This window comes from Rhipicephalus microplus, chromosome 2, assembly GCF_043290135.1.
Source record: "Rhipicephalus microplus isolate Deutch F79 chromosome 2, USDA_Rmic, whole genome shotgun sequence".
Classification (NCBI taxonomy): Eukaryota; Metazoa; Arthropoda; class Arachnida; order Ixodida; family Ixodidae; genus Rhipicephalus; species Rhipicephalus microplus.
In genome coordinates this window covers 30,844,675-30,864,241 of record NC_134701.1, presented here as the reverse complement: position 1 = coordinate 30,864,241, position 19,567 = coordinate 30,844,675, and the positions used below count along the sequence as shown (strand labels likewise).

General features: G+C 46.3%; 1 protein-coding gene across 6 annotated transcripts in view; it reads left to right on the top strand.

Moving 5' to 3' along the window:
• LOC119169156 (uncharacterized) overlaps positions 1-19,567 on the top strand; it is a 121,871-nt gene that overhangs the window by 66,043 nt on the left and 36,261 nt on the right. For all 6 annotated transcript variants that reach the window (XM_075886355.1, XM_075886354.1, XM_037420257.2 and 3 more), the window contains 2 exons: positions 12,196-12,347; positions 13,367-13,452. In XM_075886355.1, the coding sequence (XP_075742470.1) occupies positions 12,196-12,347; positions 13,367-13,452 (238 nt within the window). The remainder of the gene's footprint in view (positions 1-12,195; positions 12,348-13,366; positions 13,453-19,567) is intronic.

Below are 19,567 nucleotides of genomic sequence, written 5' to 3'. Positions count from 1 at the left end.
GTGGGAGCTAGTGGCCAGATACTACACCAGGGGGGGCCATTATTTCTCTGGTGAGGGAGTGCGTTACCGGCGGTAGTCACCGGTGAGGTCGCACCCTCGGCCTCTTAATGCAGTTCCATCACCACGCGGATTTTTTTTTTCCGGTTGGGAACTGCGCGGCACCAGGATTTGAGCCACGGACCTCTTGTACGCGAGGCTGATACTCTAACCACTATGCCATCGCTGCACCTAATAACTGTTGTGTAAATGGCCTAAGCAGAGTATTATTTTTAGCATTAAGTACTGCATAGAAATATATGAAAAGCAAATAAAAATAAACTCCACACAGATTTATTTAATGGCATGATCAAATTTTGCATACATTTAAACTTGTAAACACCAGTCGGTAAAGTGGATTGCCCATTCAGCGTAGTTTTTCACAAGACAGAAGTGTTTGGGGATACATATTGAAATGCACATTATTGCCACGAGTGTTATTTTTATGCACTCAGTTTAAACCCACAAAGACTGTGAGCACTACTCGGTGCAGATCACTTCTCAGTGCTCAGGAACATTCACAGTTGTAGTAGATGATTTTGTTATTGATTGCCGACAAGTCACAAACACTCAAGATTATTGCAGAGCTTCCGTAACTATTAGTGATGTACAAAAAACAGCGCGTCCTAACAATGATCAGCCAACGCTGGATTTATAGTCACAAAGAAATTGCCTTTTAGGCATCAAAAATAGGCAGGCAAAACATAGTTTTAGGCCTCCAAAATCATATTGTCACGTTTCTCACGACAAATTTGATATAATTGGCTCATTGAGTCGACTAGCCAAGCAGCAGCTTAGATAGATCATCTTTGTCCTCTTTCACTCATGGATCTTACCCAAGCAGACCATGTGGCAATAGTACCCCCTGTGTAAGCATCGACTCAATTCTCGCAAAGAAACGAAAAAAAGTGAAGGCATACACACGCAGATCTAGAGAACCAAAAGAGGGGAGTGCCAGTACTCGTAAATAAGGAAGTTTCGCCAACACTTGCGCTAAGCGGAAAAAGAAAAGGCATAAAAACACAGGGGAACACAAACAGCAGCAGCAACGCAATGTCACAGCCTGTCGAAACACGTGATACCACAAAGGCTACTGTGTGAAGTAGGGCTTCAGCCAAACGACATGCACGGTTTCGGGCCGAAGGTGTCGACGAGAAGACGCTGCGCCGTCCGGAAATACCTCGTAGGTAAGATCTGTGACATGTCTAAGAACCTTGTACGGTCTGAAATAATGACTTAGGAGTTTTTCTGATAAGCCTGTTCGTTGGACAGGGATCCACACCCACACTCGGTCTCTAGGCTGGTAGGTGACGTTTCGATGGCGGAGGTTGTAACGCCGTGCATCGGCATCTTGTTGGTGACTGGTGTTTATGCGAGCTAGGTGACGAGCTTCTTCGGTGTATTGAGTGTATTGCTCAGCGTGTGAAGCAAGTTCATTGCTTTGGTCGCACGTAAGCATAGCATCGAGTATGGTTCGCACGTTGCGTCCGTGAACAAGTCGGAAAGGCGGAAATCGCGTTGTTTCTTGCGTTGCCGCATTGTAGGCAAACGTGATGTGTGGAGAAATCTCGTCCCAGGTTTTGTGTTGTACGTCCACGTACATTGACAGCATGTCTGCTATGGTCTAGTTAAGCCTCTCTGTCAGTCCATCGGATTGCGGGTGATAAGTCGTCGTTTTTCGATGACTTGTGCAGCTCAATTTAAAAATGTCCTCCATCATTCGCGCTGTCCGTAATCACGCATGACGGGGCACCATGCCATAGGACGATTTGGTGCACGAAGAACTGCGCCACTTCAGAGGCCATGCCACGGGGTAACGCTTTTGTTTCAGCATAATGAGTAAGGTAATTTGTCGCAACTATAATTCATTTGTTCCCAAAAGACGACAAAGAGAAGTGTCCGAGAAGGTCCATTCCCACGAGGTCAAAAGGTGTCCGTGGTCGGCTAGAGCAGGCCCGCGGGTCCCACAGACGAAGATTTGCGGCGCTGGCACTCACGGCAGCCTTTCACATAGCGATGTGCACTTGTTGATAGTCGCGGCCGGTAATACTGATGGCGTACTCTGGCGAGAGTTCGCCAATAGCCCAAATGTCCTGACGTGGCCTCGTCGTGGCATGCATGGAGGATCTCATCACGCATGTCGGTAGAAACAATGAGTTGGAAGGCTTTGTCGCTACCACAGGCATTTTTCTTGTAAAGAATGCCTCTTCTTAGACAGAAAGAGGACAGCTTGCGAGCAATGTGTCGAGGGATCTGAGAGTTCGGGCCTTCCAGGGAATCAATAGCTGAGCATAACTCTTTGCCTTCCCGCTGTTTTGACATGAATTCCGAATCGCTAACTGCTCCGAGAAAGCCATCTTCATCCTCGGAGCCCCTGACAGCGTGTCCCACAGGCGCTCGAGAAAGCGCGTCGGCATCTTCGTGTTTGCGCCCTGACCTGTACACAATCATAATGTCGAACTCCTGCAAACGCAAACTCCACCGAGCGAGACGGCCTGATGGATCACTGAGATTGGCCAGCCAGCAGAGTGAGTGGTGGTCAGTTACCACTTTGAAGGGACGACCGTAGAGGTAAGGACGAAATTTGGTCGTCGCCCACACGACTGCGAGGCATTCTTTTTTTGATGTAGAATAGTTGGTCTTGGCTCGAGAAAGAGTACGACTGGCGTAAGCTATTACATGCTCAACGCCGTCGTGTCGTTGTACAAGGGCAGCGCCAACGACGTTCCTGGTATCTGTATGAATTTCTGTAGCAGCGTCCTCATCGAAATGGGCAAGAACAGGGGCTGTTTGCATTTCTGCCCTAGCTCCGCGAACGCTGTATCTTGTTCTGCGCTCCAAGTAAAGGGCACGTCATCTCGGGTGAGTCGCGTAAGAGGTTCAGCTATTTTCGAGAAGTTGGCGATAAATCGGCTATAACACGCGCACAAGCCGAGGAAATGACGTACTGCTCTTTTATCTGCTGGAACAGGGAAGGTGGCGACGGCAGCAGTTTTTTCAGGATTTGGTCGCACTCCATCCGCACTAATGTCATGTCCCAGAAATTTCAGCTCTTCTTAGCCGAAATGGCATTTTTGGGGCTTCAGCATGAGTTCAGCTGTGCGAATGGCTTCCAGAACCTTTCTCAGGCGCTTCAGATGTTTTTCGAAGCTCTCGAAAAATATGACCACATCATTGAGGTAGACGAGGCAGCTTTGTCACATCAAGCCGGCGAGAACAGTGTCCATCATCCTCTGAAAAGTGGCTGGGGCAGAACAGACGCCGAAGGGAAGAACTCGGAATTCGTAAAGTTTGTCAGGGGTCACAATCGCGGTTTCTTCTCGGTCTCATTAATCCACTTCAATTTGCCAATAGCCACTCTTTAGATCGATGGACGAAAAATACTTCACGCGTCGTAACCTGTCGAGGGAGTCCTCGACCCGCGGAAGCGGGTAGACGTCTTTTTTCGTGACGCTATTAAGCTTTCTGTAGGCAATACAGAATCGCAGCATTCCGTCTTTTTTCTTCACTAGAACGACTGGCGAGGACCAAGGGCTGCTGTTTGGTTGAATAATCTCGTCATCGAGCATCTCTTTTACTTGTGTCTGAATAGCCTCGCGTTCTTTCGCAAAAACGCGATAAGGCTGCTGCCGGATTGGGCGGACATTATCGTCAGTAATAATTCGATGCTTCGTGAGGTGTGTTTGACAGACTATGGAAGAAGAGGTGAAACAAGATTGAAACTCCCTTAAAAGGTCATGAAGTGCAGCCTTTCTCTCGTCTGACAGCGTCTAATTAATGTTGATGTCTGGAAATTCCTCATCCTAATGCATTTGCTCGAACGCGAAGCACTCCGTGACAGGGTCTCCATAGGCTATGGTGGTTCCGCGGAAAAGATGCCGGTGCTCGTAGTTGAAATTCGTAACTTGTATCTGTGACTGTCTGTCACGGACACGCACAACACTTCGGGCGGCGCATACACCTTGGAGCAGCAGAAGTGATAGGTTGCTTTCAGCCACCACGTCACCGTCTCTGAGTTCTTCACAAGTGACTTCGATAGGAACAGTCGCTCGAGACGTCAGCGTCACACTGTCGTCAGCAACAGGCAGCGCAGGTCGACGGCAGTTATCAGCGTCTCGATCTGTTGCGCCTTGAGTCGAGAAGGTCACGATGCGTTCACGGAGATTTATGATGGCACCGTATTCCAGAAGGAAGTCCATGCCGATAATCAGCTGACATGAACAGTCGCGAAGAACGAGGTAGCTGAGTATGACACGCGAATTTTCACTCTTGCTGTACAGTGACCCAGCGGTGTTACAACATGTCCTCCAGCTGTTCGAATTTGCGTTCCACTCCATGGCATAATCACTTTCCTGAGATCTTTTGCTAGCCTCCCACTGATAATCGAATAGTCTGCACCAGTGTCTACCAAGGCATTGACGTCACCTGAAAACCGTCAATCAGCACAGGAGTGTTGAGTGACACACGGTCACTGTGTTCAGATGTGGATGTCGGCGTTTCTTCGGTACTGCGATCCATCTCTGACGAAATGCCTTTGGCGTTGCGTGCAAGCGTTGATGGGAGGTCTTCCGCGCTTTGTGTCCCAGCGACCTTGCCCCCGAAGGCCGCTGCCTTCAGTTTTCCCGACGCGGGCTCGGGGAGCGTTCCCGTGCCGTCACCTCGAAACGTGGCCCAGTGGCTGCGGGTCTCCTCGGAAATGGTGACCGCGATTGCCGTCATGTAAAGTGTGCACGCTGTTGCGCGAGATACTCTTCGATATCCCTTGGTCTTTGACCGCTTTGGAGATGGGGGGAATGGACGGAAAATCTGCGCAGTCCAAGTTGCCGCTATGGGCATTCGCGGTAAATGGGACCAGCCTCATCGCAATGATAGCAGAGGGGTCGTCTGTCCGGCGTACGCCAGAGATCAGACTTGCGCATCGGTACACGGCGACCATCGATGTCCAAAGCAGCGTGCACTGACTGAGTCGCGACAGGGGGCACCATTGTCTGGATCGGGATGTATGGCACTGTCTGGATCAAGACTCCTTGACCAGAAAGAGGCGTGGCACATCGCAAGGCTTCTGCGTACGTACGACGGCGACTGTCATTAGACACAGGAGCCGTTTCCGGATCAACCGACATCGGCGGAAAGCGATGAACGTGTACCACCCGCTGGTCCTCGTCACGGATGATACTGGAGATAGAAGCAACATCAATTTGCCTTGTTTCGTACATCTTTTCTATTTCCTCGCGGACGACAGAGCTGATGACCTCGCGAATTCATTCGGGGCTCTTGCTCCCAGGGGTGGCAAAAATTTCGGGAGTTGAAGCAGCATTCACTTGACGGTCAAACAGGGCAGACCGTTGGTGCAATACTTGCTCCATTGTTGCCGCTTCAGTAAGGAACTGAGCAACACTCTTGGGGGGACTACTCATCAAACCAGCAAAAAGTTGTCCCTTCACACCACGCATGAGGTGGCGCAACTTTTTTTTCTCCTGCCATAGCAGGATCCGCTTGCTAAAAAAGCTGTGTCATGTCTTCGACGTACATCGAGGTGGTTTCGTTTGGCATCTGGATGCGTGATTGTAGTGCACGCTCCGCCCATTCGCGACGGTCGGGACTCCTGTAGGTCTCCAGAAGGCGACGCTGGAACTCGCGCCAAGATGTCAAAACATCATTCCTGTTCAAAAGCCACGTCTTGGCACCGTTCTTTAGGCAAGTGTACACGTTCTAGAGCTTCGCAGCATCATGCCAGTAATTGATCGCTGGGACACGTTCAAACTCACTCAGCCAGTCGTCAACATCTTCATGCTGCTCTCCGTGAAAGGGGCTAGGCATGAGCAGGTTTTGGAGGGTGCAATATATCGGCGTGGAAGGTGTCGGAGCTTGCACGGGATCTTGTGTCGAAGTCATAGTCGCTGCGTCAGTAGTTGGTGTTTCAGGCGGTAGGCCTCATTGGCGGCGGCTTACTCTTTGAGTAGGAATGTCCACGGGTGCAGTGCTTGTGTTCCTGCTGCTGGGCGGGGTCTTGGGCATTGAGTGGATCGTGAGACGTTGTACCCAGCACTTCCACCACTCTTGTCACGTTTCTCACAACAAACTTGATATAATGGGCTCGTTGAGTCGACCAGCCAAGCAGCAGCTTAGATAGATCGTCTTTGTCCTCTTTCACTCATGGATCTCACCCAAGCAGACCATGTGGCGATATATATAGGTACAACAAACATTTACAAAAGTTAGAATTTTCAAAGAAATACGTTTGGGGCCTGTGTCTATTACAGGATACCAAAAATAAATGTTTGGGTTTACGATAGTGTAAAGACGCCAACGGTTCAGCATATTCATTAATTTTTCTAGCCACAGGGTCTGCAGAACACGGCATCTTCTTTTAGTGTCCAGCATGTTAAGTGTCGATTGTCGAATAAACACACTCCTGGGTCTAATTCTTTTCGGCATGGCTGAGAAGGGCAGCACAGGAGCAAATAGCCAGACCACTAGTAGGCCAGAAGGGTCTTTCTGCCTTGTGTTTTAACCACACAGGGTCAATTTCTCTTCTGTTTGTGAACACCATAAAGGGCCATAAAGAATTCCTAGCAGATAAGAGGAATGCTTACACTGGGAACTCACTATCTCGTCTGCAAAGATTTGGAACGCTACGCGCCCTGGACAGGTGAAATGTCAGACTGAATGTCGCTTGCCCTTCATCTCACGGGTGTGGGCCTCAACATGGTGGAGCTGATTAATACAACAAGCAATGCCCCTGCTCACGTCAAAGTAGTATGTGACACTGTGAGAACTATTGGAGGCTATGAATGCAATTTGTGCAATCTGTTGCTTGAATAATGTACAAAAGCTGATAAAAATAATAAAACATACAAATGGAATCTGTGCACATTATTCATTTTGTTAAAATTCGCATAGAGTGAGATGCGAAACTAAGCTGCCTCTATTTTGTTTGCATTGGTGTTCACGCCATCATCACATCGTGACGGGCCAGCTGGGACAATGCTTGACGTCTTTTTGGTACATCATTCCTTAGAGCAGTTCCAGCAGTGTGACGCTGTATGTCGTAGTAACGATACATAATTCATGCCAGCCTTGCCAAACTTGCGTGCATAGAGGGATCTAATCTACAAAAACAAGTAGTACACTACAGACAATGTAGTGGGCATGTGATGCAAATGTAACCTTGCATAAGTATGACATGTTGATATGTCTGCGTCGTGTAGTCTTCCAACTCCGAGTGACTTTAATACCGAAGAGGGCAGGCTAGGATTTGGTCTAGTGAAGTCTACACTGGGTGAGTGGCAAAGGTTCTTTTTCGCTTACCTCTTCACATCAAGCTTTTACGACTCGTAATGAACCAATTAAAAATTGTGGTACAAAAGATTTTCAATGGGCACGCAGCAACTTCCAGCATGGTTGTATGTAGAAATAGTTTTTCTCAGAGAGCGGGATTCCCTTGAGTTAAAGTGAAGGCCAGGCAAGCAAATGGTAATTTTGCCTTCATGAAACAGCGCAAAAACAAGGAGACATAAACACAGGAAAAGAGCATGACGTTCCCAACCTGATTTCGAAGTCAACCCAAGCATTCCAAAGCACAAGCAGGACCAGCTCAAAATACTCCTCCTTAAATTGTAGGACTGCTTCTCATCGTCGTCAAGAATTCGAGAGACCCAAGTCGCGAAACATATCATAACAGAAGAAAGTGCCAGACCAACCCGTCAGAGCCCTTAATAAGTTTTGGCGTGACAACACAAAGCTTTCAAGAAACAAATGAACCAAAAACTACACGACGACATAATTCAGCCGTCGAAGAGTTCTTGGGTCTGTCGTGGTGTTGATGGAGAAGAAAAATGAAACCCTACATTTCTGCGTCAACTATCCTCGCCTAAACAAGGTCATGAAGAAGAACTTGTATTCCTTCCCACAGATAAATGATGCCCTGAATCAGCTCCACAACACTATTATAAGGTTCATGCGGGTCCTTGAAATCCCCTGAATGTGAAAAACTTGTTTTCAAGACCTTGAAAGTGCTGGAACTTTTGCAAATTTTTGAAAATCCTTGAATTTTCTTTTCTTGTAATGAACATTGTCGTACATTTCACAGCACATTATTTGTGATGCCGTGAATGTTGCAGGTGGCATATGTAATGTGCCCATCACAAGAAAATTGAGAACATCAGAAACTTAGAAAAGGCAGGAACAGGAAGATAAGAAACAGAAAAATAAATTTTGCATTGAGGAGGAGGTGGAAATGCTTGCAAAGAAGAAGAAGAAACTAGAAGCTGCTGTGAAGAATTAATAACTACAGCAGACTCATATGCAGAAGAGGCAGAGACGATTAGTGACTCTATGTGCATCATCACATCAAACAACCTTAGGAAGACTGCCAAGACCAAGCAGCAGGTGATAGTGGATATTGATATGAAAATTCAGAATAAGCAACAAGGTGTTACATCATAACTGTTATTTAGTTTTTCTTATCGGAATAAAAATTTGCATGTGTCACACTGAAAGTGATTAAAATGCACATTTAGGAAACTATGATTGAAAGTTGTTCAGAACGAAAATGTCATTGGAGCCATGTTTTTGAAGTCTGCTTCAGTAATGTTACCCTTTTTTGTTGAACTCTAGTTACTTCTAGCCTTTATTTTCCCCTGAGCACATGTTAATTTGGGTTTCTAACAGGCAAAGTGGTTCTTGAAAATTTGCACATATAGCCTTAAAAATCCCTAAATTTTTGTTATGTAAACTAATATTAACACTGGCTAAGTACTTTTCATTGATGGACCACAAGACATGCTACTGGCAAATCGAAAGACGACGAGAGAGACCGAGAATGACTTCCTGTATAACACCAGACAGCCTGTTTAAGTTCAAGCTTTCGGTCTTTGCTCAGTCCTCGCGACCTTCCAACGTGTTGTGCATACAGTACTAGTCGGCTTGAAGTGGCAGACTTGCCTTATGTACTTAAACGACATCGTCGTGTTTTGCTGAAAATTGACGCACACCGCCGGTGCCTTGAAACTGTACTTAAAGCAGTAAACACCTTTGGACACACCCTAAAGCCAAAAAAGTGCTGCTTCGCGTACAAGGAGCTCTTATTTCTGGGCCAAGTTATCAGCAACTCCAGAGTTCGCCCCAACCTGCGGAAAGCAGCTTCCACTGCTGCTTTCCCGTCACACACCGACAAGAAGGCCTTGCATCCATTTGTTGGCCTGTGCATTTATTACAGGCAGTTCGTATAAAACTTCGCCTGCATTGCTGAGGCGCTCACTAAACTTCCAAGAACAAACGTGAAGTTCAAGTGTGAAATGCCGCAGGAAGAAGCATTTGAGGAACTAGAACGACACCTGCACCAATGCAAGCAGGGTAGGACTTGGCTTCGTTCTTGTGTAGAGGACCCCAGACTGGAAAGGGTCGTGCTCAAAGGCAGGCCAATTATTCTGCAACAGAAAAGGAGGGCCTTGCCATCATCTGGGTTAAATCAAGTTTCGCCCCAACATTTACGGCAGGCCCTTCAATATTGTGAGCGACCGCCACGCCTTGGGTTGGCTAGCTAACTTTAAGGACCCTTCGGGGTACCTCGCATTGTGGAGCCTGAGATTTCAAGAATTTGACGTTACCATTGTATGGAAGAAAATACTCCAACCAATAGTGCACCGAAGAAGCCCGACAACTTGCCCGTCTGCGTATCCAGTGTCAGCAAAAAACAAACATCCGCTGCTAGAATCTTTGACGATGCTTCGTGGAATACTAGCCTGGTGACCATGTGTGGGTTTGGACACTGGTACGACAACGCAGACCAAGTGAAAAACTACTTTGACGATACTTTGGGCCGTACAGGGTGTTTGGATGCTTATGGGCCCTGGACTATGAGGTTATTGCTGATGGCACTGCAAATTCTCAACAGTGCCGGGCACAGCCCAATGTCATGCATGTTGCACGCCTCAAGCCATGTCATACACGTTAGAAAACTTTGAACTGTACTTTTTGCTTTGGTATTGTACTTTTTTGCTTGCATTTGTTAATTGTACTTTTTTGCATTGTTATTTGTTGCATGCATTCTTCCCCCGTATTCAGTTTTAAGCATTGGGACAATGCTTTTTCAGAGGGGGCACTGCCATGAGTGTTACTTTGATGTACTCGGTTTAAACCCACAAAGACTGTGAGCAATACTCGGCACAGATTGCGTGTCAATGTTTGAGAACCTCCACGATTGCAGTAGATCATTTTGTTAAGATTGCGCACAAGACGTGGACAGTCAAGATTATTCCGTAGCTTCGGTGATCACCAATGATAAAGACGAAAAGTTCGACGCGTGATGTGTAAAGGACAATGCGCTCCGAAAATGACCAGTTTATGATTGATGCTCTGTTCGCCAATATCAGTGTGCAGGGCGCATTGCTTGCTTTAAACTGAGCTTCTGTTTTGTGGCCACAAGTTCGGCCAAATAAAGAGTTTCATCTTGCATACATCCACTGCTACCTTCGTCAATGTCACAACCTTGCGTTCATTGCACTCCTGGCAGTTGCCAGCTCCATGGGAGGGGAAAAAATAAAGTATAGTGTGACGGAGTCATGACATGGACGAAGGGAGCAGACTGCAGGTCGGATAATAAACTGTTTATTTGGGCCTAACTTGTGGCCACTTAAAGGTAAGTCAGAGTACAGCAAGACGCTGGCACTAATAGCGGCGAACAGAGCGTCGGCCGTCGATCAACTGAGAAGCGGCAAAGCGCGTCGGCATTTATACACTTGCCATCGAATGTTTTAGCATTACTGCTATCGGCGAAGTAGGTTGCAGAATAATCTGTAATGTTCTCGATGTGGGCGTAATCTCAACAAAACGATCTATTACAGCCTCGAGGCTACCGAACATCGTAGGCGCGGTTTGTGCTGAACGTAGTGTAACGGGATGATAACAAAACTTGAGGAAAGGAACGTGGCAATATAAAAGGCTGTTGGGGTGTAAAACTAGTTCTCTCGTGGCTGTTAAACGCAGCTGTAATGCAGTAAAAAAAATTACTTCGCTAATAAACTCTTAGGTGAATTTCCTATTGGCCACAAAAAGACATTCTTTGCCTGAAAGAAACAATGGCGTCTAGGAACCCCAGGTGTCCAAATTTCCGCAGCCCTCAACTGCGGTGAGCTCTCTTGTAATTATATCTCACGACTTTGATGCTCCTAAAATTATGAAATGAAAATGAAACTCCTAAAATTATTACATTATTATACTAATTGAAAGCGTAGATATTGAGACAATACTCGCACGCATCCTCAAGGCATGCATTTGATTGGGAGGTTCTCTTCTGTGCAATGCGCACAGAAGAGAACCTCCCAATCAAACTATACGCAGTTTCCATTATCTATCTTTGTCTTGTATGTGCTTGAATTCTTATACATTTTTAGTTGACTTATGTTGCCTTCCTGATTTGCGCATCTGATACTTGTTTCTTTATTTTGTCTTTTTTTCTTGTGTGTTATATATGTTGTACCCACCCCCTCTGTAATGCCCTACGGGCCCTGAGGGTATTCTAATAAATAAATAAATAAAAAATGCGCATTGGCCTGAGTCCTTGGCCAAGTTGCACTTATGTTGTCTTTCTCATTGAAGTGTAACCAATCTTTTTTTTAGTTGCTAGTCTGTGCAATTTTCATTCAACTTGCCTGTTTGCAGAGCAGTGTTGAGTTCCAGAAAGAGTTGGTGTAGTAAGTGTTTGTTTAGTACTGCGTGTGATATAATGCTATTTCCATCACCTACCTAATGCTACCCTAGTACATTTTGTTGACTTCGAGGTGATCCTCTCAATCATAATGACAAGAATAATCATTGTGCTAAAATATAAAACGCAAGTGTGTTTGTATGTAACAGGTGGTTTTGCATAATTGTTAAGCAATGCTGAAGTTAAAGCATATGCAAAGCTAGGGAACACGTGGGATGAAGACGACTCAACAACTGCAAACTATCAACTAGGCTTACTGCAGATGCTGGATGCGATTAGGATTAGGGGGGACATAGTAGGCTGGTCTGGCCCCATTTTTTTGCTCGCGTGCTTCCTGTCTTTTCAATGAATTTGGTACTATGTGCTCCTCGTGTCTTCTTCATCCCCTCCTTAACAACTGTCACAGAATGCATGTGTAAATACAAAACAGGCTTCGCCAAATAATTCAGGTGGCCAGGATGAAAGCTTGTGTGCAGCCGCTGAGGTGCATGCTGAGCTGAAGAAGCTCCAGCAGTCGGTGGCGGAAGCAGAGCAGAGGCTGCTGGCTGTGCAGCAGCAGCTGCAGAGCGCCCAGGGGGAGCAGGCTGTAGCACACCTACAGGTGCGTCAACAAGCATTCTCCTGCGCTGTCAACAGTACCTTGGAGGATTTAGCTAGTGGTGTTAACTAAAAATAGAATCTTTTGTTAGGCAAACTTGTGCCCAGCAGAAGAAAAAAGCACTATTCGGGCATTTCATCTTTTTGCAAGTTAATCCCATGTTGGCTCACAGATGCGCTACAAAACTTATCAATATGCTGGGCCTCAGCCATTAAACGTCTTTCTTCATTGCAGCGACAAAACAAAATCGCGCATTCATAGAATTTTGACCTTGTAGACAGTTTTGATGGTGAGCCTCGAGTTAGGGACTTTTTATGTTCCAGCTATCTCTGCTTTACAGAGCGACCCGTCTGCCCTATGTCACAGCCAGGCGCATAGCCAGAATTTTTTCGGAGGGGGGGGAAGGGGCAGGCGGCATCTTGATTTTCGGAGAGGCACCCCCTTAAAATGACCATTTTTCACTCTCTATGCTATGGCGAAAAAAATTGGTCAGGAAGGGGGGCACGTGCTCGATGTGCCACCCCCTGGCTACGGCCCTGGCCACAGCGACTACAGTTAAACGAAACCTTGAAAAAAGGAAAGAAGACAATCACGCGTTCGTGGCATGAAGCCACAAAGAAATTCCTACGGATTTCTCAGAAAGAAAACCTCTAAGTTGCCGAAACATTCGTCCTGGTCTAGGGTTTTAAACCAGGACCAACGCCTTTTTGGAGTGGTTGCTCTACCAATTGAGCTAACCAGGAAGCTAGCAATTGACAGCGCAAGGGCGAATTCATCGACAACTCGAGGCACATAGACGCAAGTTATTGAAAATGAGTTAAGAAAGGGGGATAAGATTCTTAACCCTTCTGCCACCTTGTGGGTTTCCGCAGAACTCATTTGCAATAAATGAAATCTTAGGCACCACACATGTACACCGATCACTAAACTTGTTGGCGTCTTCCATGAAACAAATGTGTTGCCTCAAAATGATTAAACGTACTCTACTGGCTCATGAATGAGCTGTTGTTTGTTTTTTTCAGGCTGTCCGCCACATGTCTGTGTTGACTGAATTGAGCAGCGTGGGGAGCAATTGCATCCTGGAAGGCAGCACTCCGCCCACCTCGAGGTAGGCCATTCTACTGGCTCTGCAGGCTGCTTATGCTGCTCTTATTTACAAAAGGGCTGTGGTGTAGGCTAGAGCAAGCTTTGTACTCTGTGATAAAAGCTCGGTGAATCAAAACTCATGTTGTAGTGCAAAATTTTTGTATTGCCCAGTGCCAACCGATTGCTCAGCCATTGTGGTGGCCTTTTTATCACAGTGTGGGCTACACCAGGATTGTTTTTTCTCAGCAGCAGCTTGCTGCTGAGAAAAACAATCCTGGTGACAGGATTGTTTTTCGGTCAATTGCTTTTCGGTCAATTGAAGCAGACACTTCTCGCCACTTCATTTTCGCCTTGAAGATGCCTTCAGCTGTCTGGAGTTTGAGGCGTAAAGCATCCCTGTAGAAGCGAGCCTGGCGCAACCACTCGGCGCGAAGAATCTTACAGATTCTCGTTCCGTGACTGGCAGACGGTGTGAAACCTGCTAGGAGCGCTTTAACATCGGGTGGAATCCTTATCTTGACTCGAATGCAGTACGCAAAAGAACGCGCACGACACACGGCGAGCGCGACAAGGTCACCAATGAAAGATGCATTTGCGGAAGAAGGTAGGAGGGAGCCCGATGTACAAGAAATGAAGTCCACGAGTGTTGAAGATTGGGCGAGTTGGTTCGTCGTACTTGAACTGGTATAGCGCATTACGGGGAAGAAGAAACGGCCGAGCAGACCGACAGAAGAGGACAGAGCGCTAACTTCCAACTGAGCTTTATTGTCAAATTGCATCAAATAAGTAGACCGGTGCAAGCATACAAAACCACCCTAACGCAACGACAAGATAACACACAACATCACACCGTCACATATCACACATTCATAGGCGGTTACCCTGATTAAGGAAGGCCACTTCATGTTCAGATAAACCCAAAGAAGGGGCGCTAATACACGTGCTGCCAGCTCTTGCTATACAATGCGCTTCTATAATTTCTCGAGTTAATTGTGACGGGTGCTTTTTTATCACTTCACACTGGTCAAACATGGGGGTACATCCACAGTGGGGGTACGCGAAAATGAAGTGGCTAGAAGTGTCTGCTTCAATTGACCGAAAAGCGGAGTACCTGTGGCAGCATATGCTCTTCCACCTTCGCGCCATGACCCCCAAGAAGGTGACAGCAACGAGCAACCCTGTACACACTCTGGGTGGTGTTGTGCTCCCTGAAGCGGTTCGACGCGTGTTGTGCCGCGGACCGAAGTTCGCCACGGAACCAGCCAATTCGCCGTACGATCTGCTCACCTACGTCAGGCAAGTGGCTTGACAGATTTCTGAGGGTGAAAGGGACAGGTGTGTTGCCGATGGCGTTGATGTGGTTTCACGTTTCGTGCCTTCGACCAAAAAACTGCCATTTAAGAAAGTCGTGGGACACTTAAAAGACAATTCACTAGCTCTGTTACCTTCTGACAAAGAGGGAGGTTTTGTCGTTTTACTGAACCTTTTATTTATTGAGAAAGCGACCACAGCTGTTCACTCTATCTTTAGAGCTGAGGATGACACTTCCCTCAGCAAAGTTAAATCACAGGCAAAAAAGCTGTGTGCCACCTTGGGTTTCGAAAAACTTGCCAAAGCAGTGGATAAGTGCAAAAAGCTTAGCCTTGATGTGTTCTTCACGGCCAAAACACACAAGGTCGATTGCCCTCTGCGGGTAATTGTGACAGAGAGAGGAACATGGCAAAAAACTGTGGCATTATTTCTGCAAGAAAAACTCAATTTGCTCACCATCGATGACCCCTTTTTAATTAGGAATTCGGACATTTTGGTCAACTTTCTGGAACATAACGGCAGGGGCTTAAAAGCTTTTTCGGTCGATATAAAAGATTTGTATTACTCTTTACCGCATGAGAAGTTGTTACAGTGTGTTGACAATGCCATTGACTCATTTGGTGGTGTAGCCTTCCAGAATCTCACGGGTGTCCATAACAGTAACCTCTTAGAGCTTCTGTCCTTTTACATCAAGTCGACGTTTGTATCTTTTAATGATCGTAAATACATACAGAATAGTAGTGTCTGCATCGGGTCATGCCTCGCCCCGATCCTTAGTGACATATACCTTGCTTATCATGACCGCTTACTGATGAGCATGCTGGACCAAAACTTTGTCACCAAAATATGTCGTTACGTAGACGACTTTTTAATTTTCATTGACTGCAGCGACGCTGCTTGCCAGCACCTAACCGACGGTATTGTAATGACTTTTAAGGAATGTTTTAAACCGCTTTTATTGACTCATGAGTTGCCAATTGACAATAGCTTACGCTTTTTAGATTTGAATTTAATTCTTTCACCTGACCATGTGTGCTGGCTATTTGAACCTAGAAATGGAAAACCCCTTTTACCCTATGACTCTTCCCATTCCAAGTTAGTTAAGCGCAGCATCAGAAATCTTTCTCTCATCAATCCTCTTAGGAAATCGTGTCATCATGTCATGCATCGCAGCTTTGCTGCTCAAGCTGAAAGGCTTTTGAGTGCTGGGTACCCAGCTATCCTACTGGCATCTATAGCTGAAAAGCTATTAAAACAGATAAAGAAAGGATGCAACTCCGAGGCCCAGCCGGAATCTAACGACCGAAAAAGACTCGTAGTTTTGCCCTACGTGCATGACATTTCCCACCGGCTAAAAAAGATAGGGGAGAAATGCAGCGTCAAAGTGGTGTTTTCAGCGCCGGATAAGTTACAGCGGCTTTGCAAAGCTGTCAGCCCTCTCAAATCACACACCACTGGTTGCGCAACTAAGCACAAAACTCGGTTTGTGCCGTGTGTAGTGGGGGTTGTTTACGTGATTCCATTCTCATGTGGTATGTGGTATTTCGGCCAAACGGGGCGATGCCTTAATGAAAGGCTAAAACAGCACCATTATAATGCTCACAAAGCAATCCAGGGCCACATTGGAATTCACTGCCGCGACTGTGGATGTACCCCCATGTTTGACCAGTGTGAAGTGATAAAAAAGCACCCGTCACAATTAACTCGAGAAAGTATAGAAGCGCATTGTATAGCAAGAGCTGGCAGCACGTGTATTAGCGCCCCTTCTTTGGGTTTATCTGAACATGATGTGGCCTTCCTTAATCAGGGTAACCGCCTATGAATGTGTGATATGTGACGGTGTGATGTTGTGTGTTATCTTGTCGTTGCGTTAGGGTGGTTTTGTATGCTTGCGCCGGTCTACTTATTTGATGCAATTTGACAATAAAGCTCAGTTGGAAGTTAGCGCTCTGTCCTCTTGTGTCGGTCTGCTCGGCCGTTTCTTCTTCCCCGTAATGCGCTATACCAGTTCAAGTACGACGAACCAACTCGCCCAATCTTCAACACTCGTAGTTTTGTACCATCAACCTAATCAGACAAAGCGAAAAATAGCGCGGAGGCATATCGTGTAACAAATAACACTGCACTTAGTGTAAGTCAACCTTTGCGGTTGTTACAAGAGAAGTAATTTGACTGTAATAATCTATTGTAAACACATGCCTTCTTTGTTTGATTTTTCATTCTTTTTTATGACAGGCCCGGTGCACCCTTATTTTGAAAATTTTTTTTTCACGCGCATAAGAGACTCAGTTGTGAGTGAGTGCTAGATTGGCACGCGTATTCCCTTCCTTATCCTACTTTTTTTTTTTTGCTCCAAGTACTAGTACTCCAATTTGTAATTATATTGCCAATGAAGGTTAATAGACACTTATCGATCGTTACATATATGGTGCAAGGGATGTGCACACTGTTCAGTGAATGTGTCCTATTTTATAAAATGCTGACTATACTTTCTATTCGTCCCGTGATCGGGCTTTAGGGGGCAGCATCGTCACTGTGCTAGTGTGGACAGGGGGCCTGGTGGCGCACATACAAATGTGCGTTGCAGCGCTTTTTTGTAATTGGTGTGAGCCAATGGTCAGCGAATAACATGCTTTGACTGCTACCTACGCATTGTATACATGTCGTTCATTGTCGAATGGCTGCACGAAGTTTGCAAAACGTAACTATTACTTGTGAAAGAAACGCAATCTGCCATTGAAAAGGATGTTCTCGCTTGGCTACATTTCTTGTATAATTATTTGCAAGTGTTGAGCTTTTGTCCCACCTACTATACATTGCTGTAGTGCAGCTGACTTTATTCTTTGCATCATGCATGCTGGTCTTGGGTACTGGAAAGAGAAGGAAAGAAGTCCCATATTCTTGGGCTATGAGAACTGCGAATATGGGTAGACATTTTTTCTTATTCTGTTTTCTGTGAAATGAACGTAAGACAGTTGATAAGTTTATTCAGGAAAGCTACGCAGCTGACAGCGCTTCAGCATGCTTGCTCTTCAATAACGATATAAAAAGGTAACAGTTCAGCACACAGTGTTCTCCAATTGACCATCTGCATGGCTGATGCAACAAAGGTTTGTTTATTTGATGGGATCTACTTCCATCAGCCTACAACAACGTAACAAAAGCCCTGAAGATTGTGTAAAAAGAAAGCAAGTACACATCTCGCTTGAAATTATACGACATGAGTGTGAGGTACTCTGTCTGGATAAATTTTTTACCATATGAATTACACTCGACGTCCGATTGCCGTGATGCGTATTTGACAACCGTATGCTGGAGAACGCACGGGTGAGAGGGGAGACACTCATGTCATTTGCTACGGCGCTCATTGGCTGCCATTGCTGCAAACGTCATTTTCGCCCAATGCCTGGCGCCCTAATTTGTTCTCGCCGCGCTCGCGGGATGAGAAGCGGGGGATCGTGGTGCTGGGTTGTGTCAGTATGCCAGTGATTGGACTGCTTCGGGGTTGTTTTTGAACTACTGAAGCCGTAAAGGCGCGTTAACACTAAAGCGACACGACACTGACATGACCCCGACGAAAACACGAGGCAGACACAAACCATCGAACGACGAGTTGCCCGCCGACGGAGTCACCAGACCCCATGGTCACACTAGGCCAATGACGCCTCAAAAAACAACATTTCATCGTAGTGTCACATGATGACAGACCGAAAACCCCAGCAAAACGCATTCACAGCCCTGTCTTTGGGAGATCGGCGGCTGAGCGAAAATTCACCCCATGTCCTTGCTTCAAACTACCATGAAGCGGGTGATATTGGGGGAGTTAACAATGCCCTCTCCGAGGCTTCTGCGGCGTCTGAATAGGCAGCTCGAGCACCCAACGAAAGTCTTTTCTTCGCTACCCTACAGTGCATTCCTAATCCAGTCCCTTGTTACCATCGATTATGGCGGGAGCTGCGCCAGTTAGCCAGAGAGGGACAATGGCAGAGCGGGGAGCATAGCTGAAAATGAGGTACAGGTGTGCAAGTTTAGTCGATGTTGCTGTGTGTGCCTCCAATATGACTACAAAACCGGCCAACGAAGTACTGTGAGCACGACAAGGCCCGAGCGGGGTCCTCGAGAGACCACTGGGGGACTGTTTGTGTCTTTGCAATGTACATAGGCCGACGACAAAAGAAAAGACACTCCTAAAAACAGCCCGCAGACCAAAATTGGTGTCGTGTCTCTGAAGTCAAAAGTGCCTGAAGTAAACAGCGTCAGGGCTGACTGCTTAGACAGGCGGCATCTGCACACTCGTGGCGTTAAGACAAGTAGTAAACAGACAAGATTTACGCGGTTGGAGTGAGACGTACGGCCGTCGCAACACCACCTATTATACTACAGAGTAATCACGTGGTGTTGGCTGTGGCCGCGGGGTTCCGCAGTGTGGGAGCTCGTTTTCGCCACGTGTGTTTAACTCATGCCTAAGTTTTAATTCCTGCATTAGTAGTTTTAATCTCCTTTCTAACGGCTGCGTCTAACGGCCATAGGCTGCCATTCATGTTTTGAGCAGTTTCCAGTGCTTGCTTATACTTGGAGTTTTAAATTGGTCAGCACCGACTTGTCTAAATGGAACATTTTGTAATATACATACCAACCGGCCCAGTTCATTTCGCTATTGATGGTTAAATTTCTTCATTCTATTTCTGAAAATACTGTTTATACTTAAGCACAGCTTACGTGTTCAAGTCAGTATATGTCAAGTTTATTAAAGCAGTTATGGAGAAGCTACATTGCAAAAATACCACATTAGCAGGTCCTAGAGTTTAGAAAAACTGCTGGGAGCC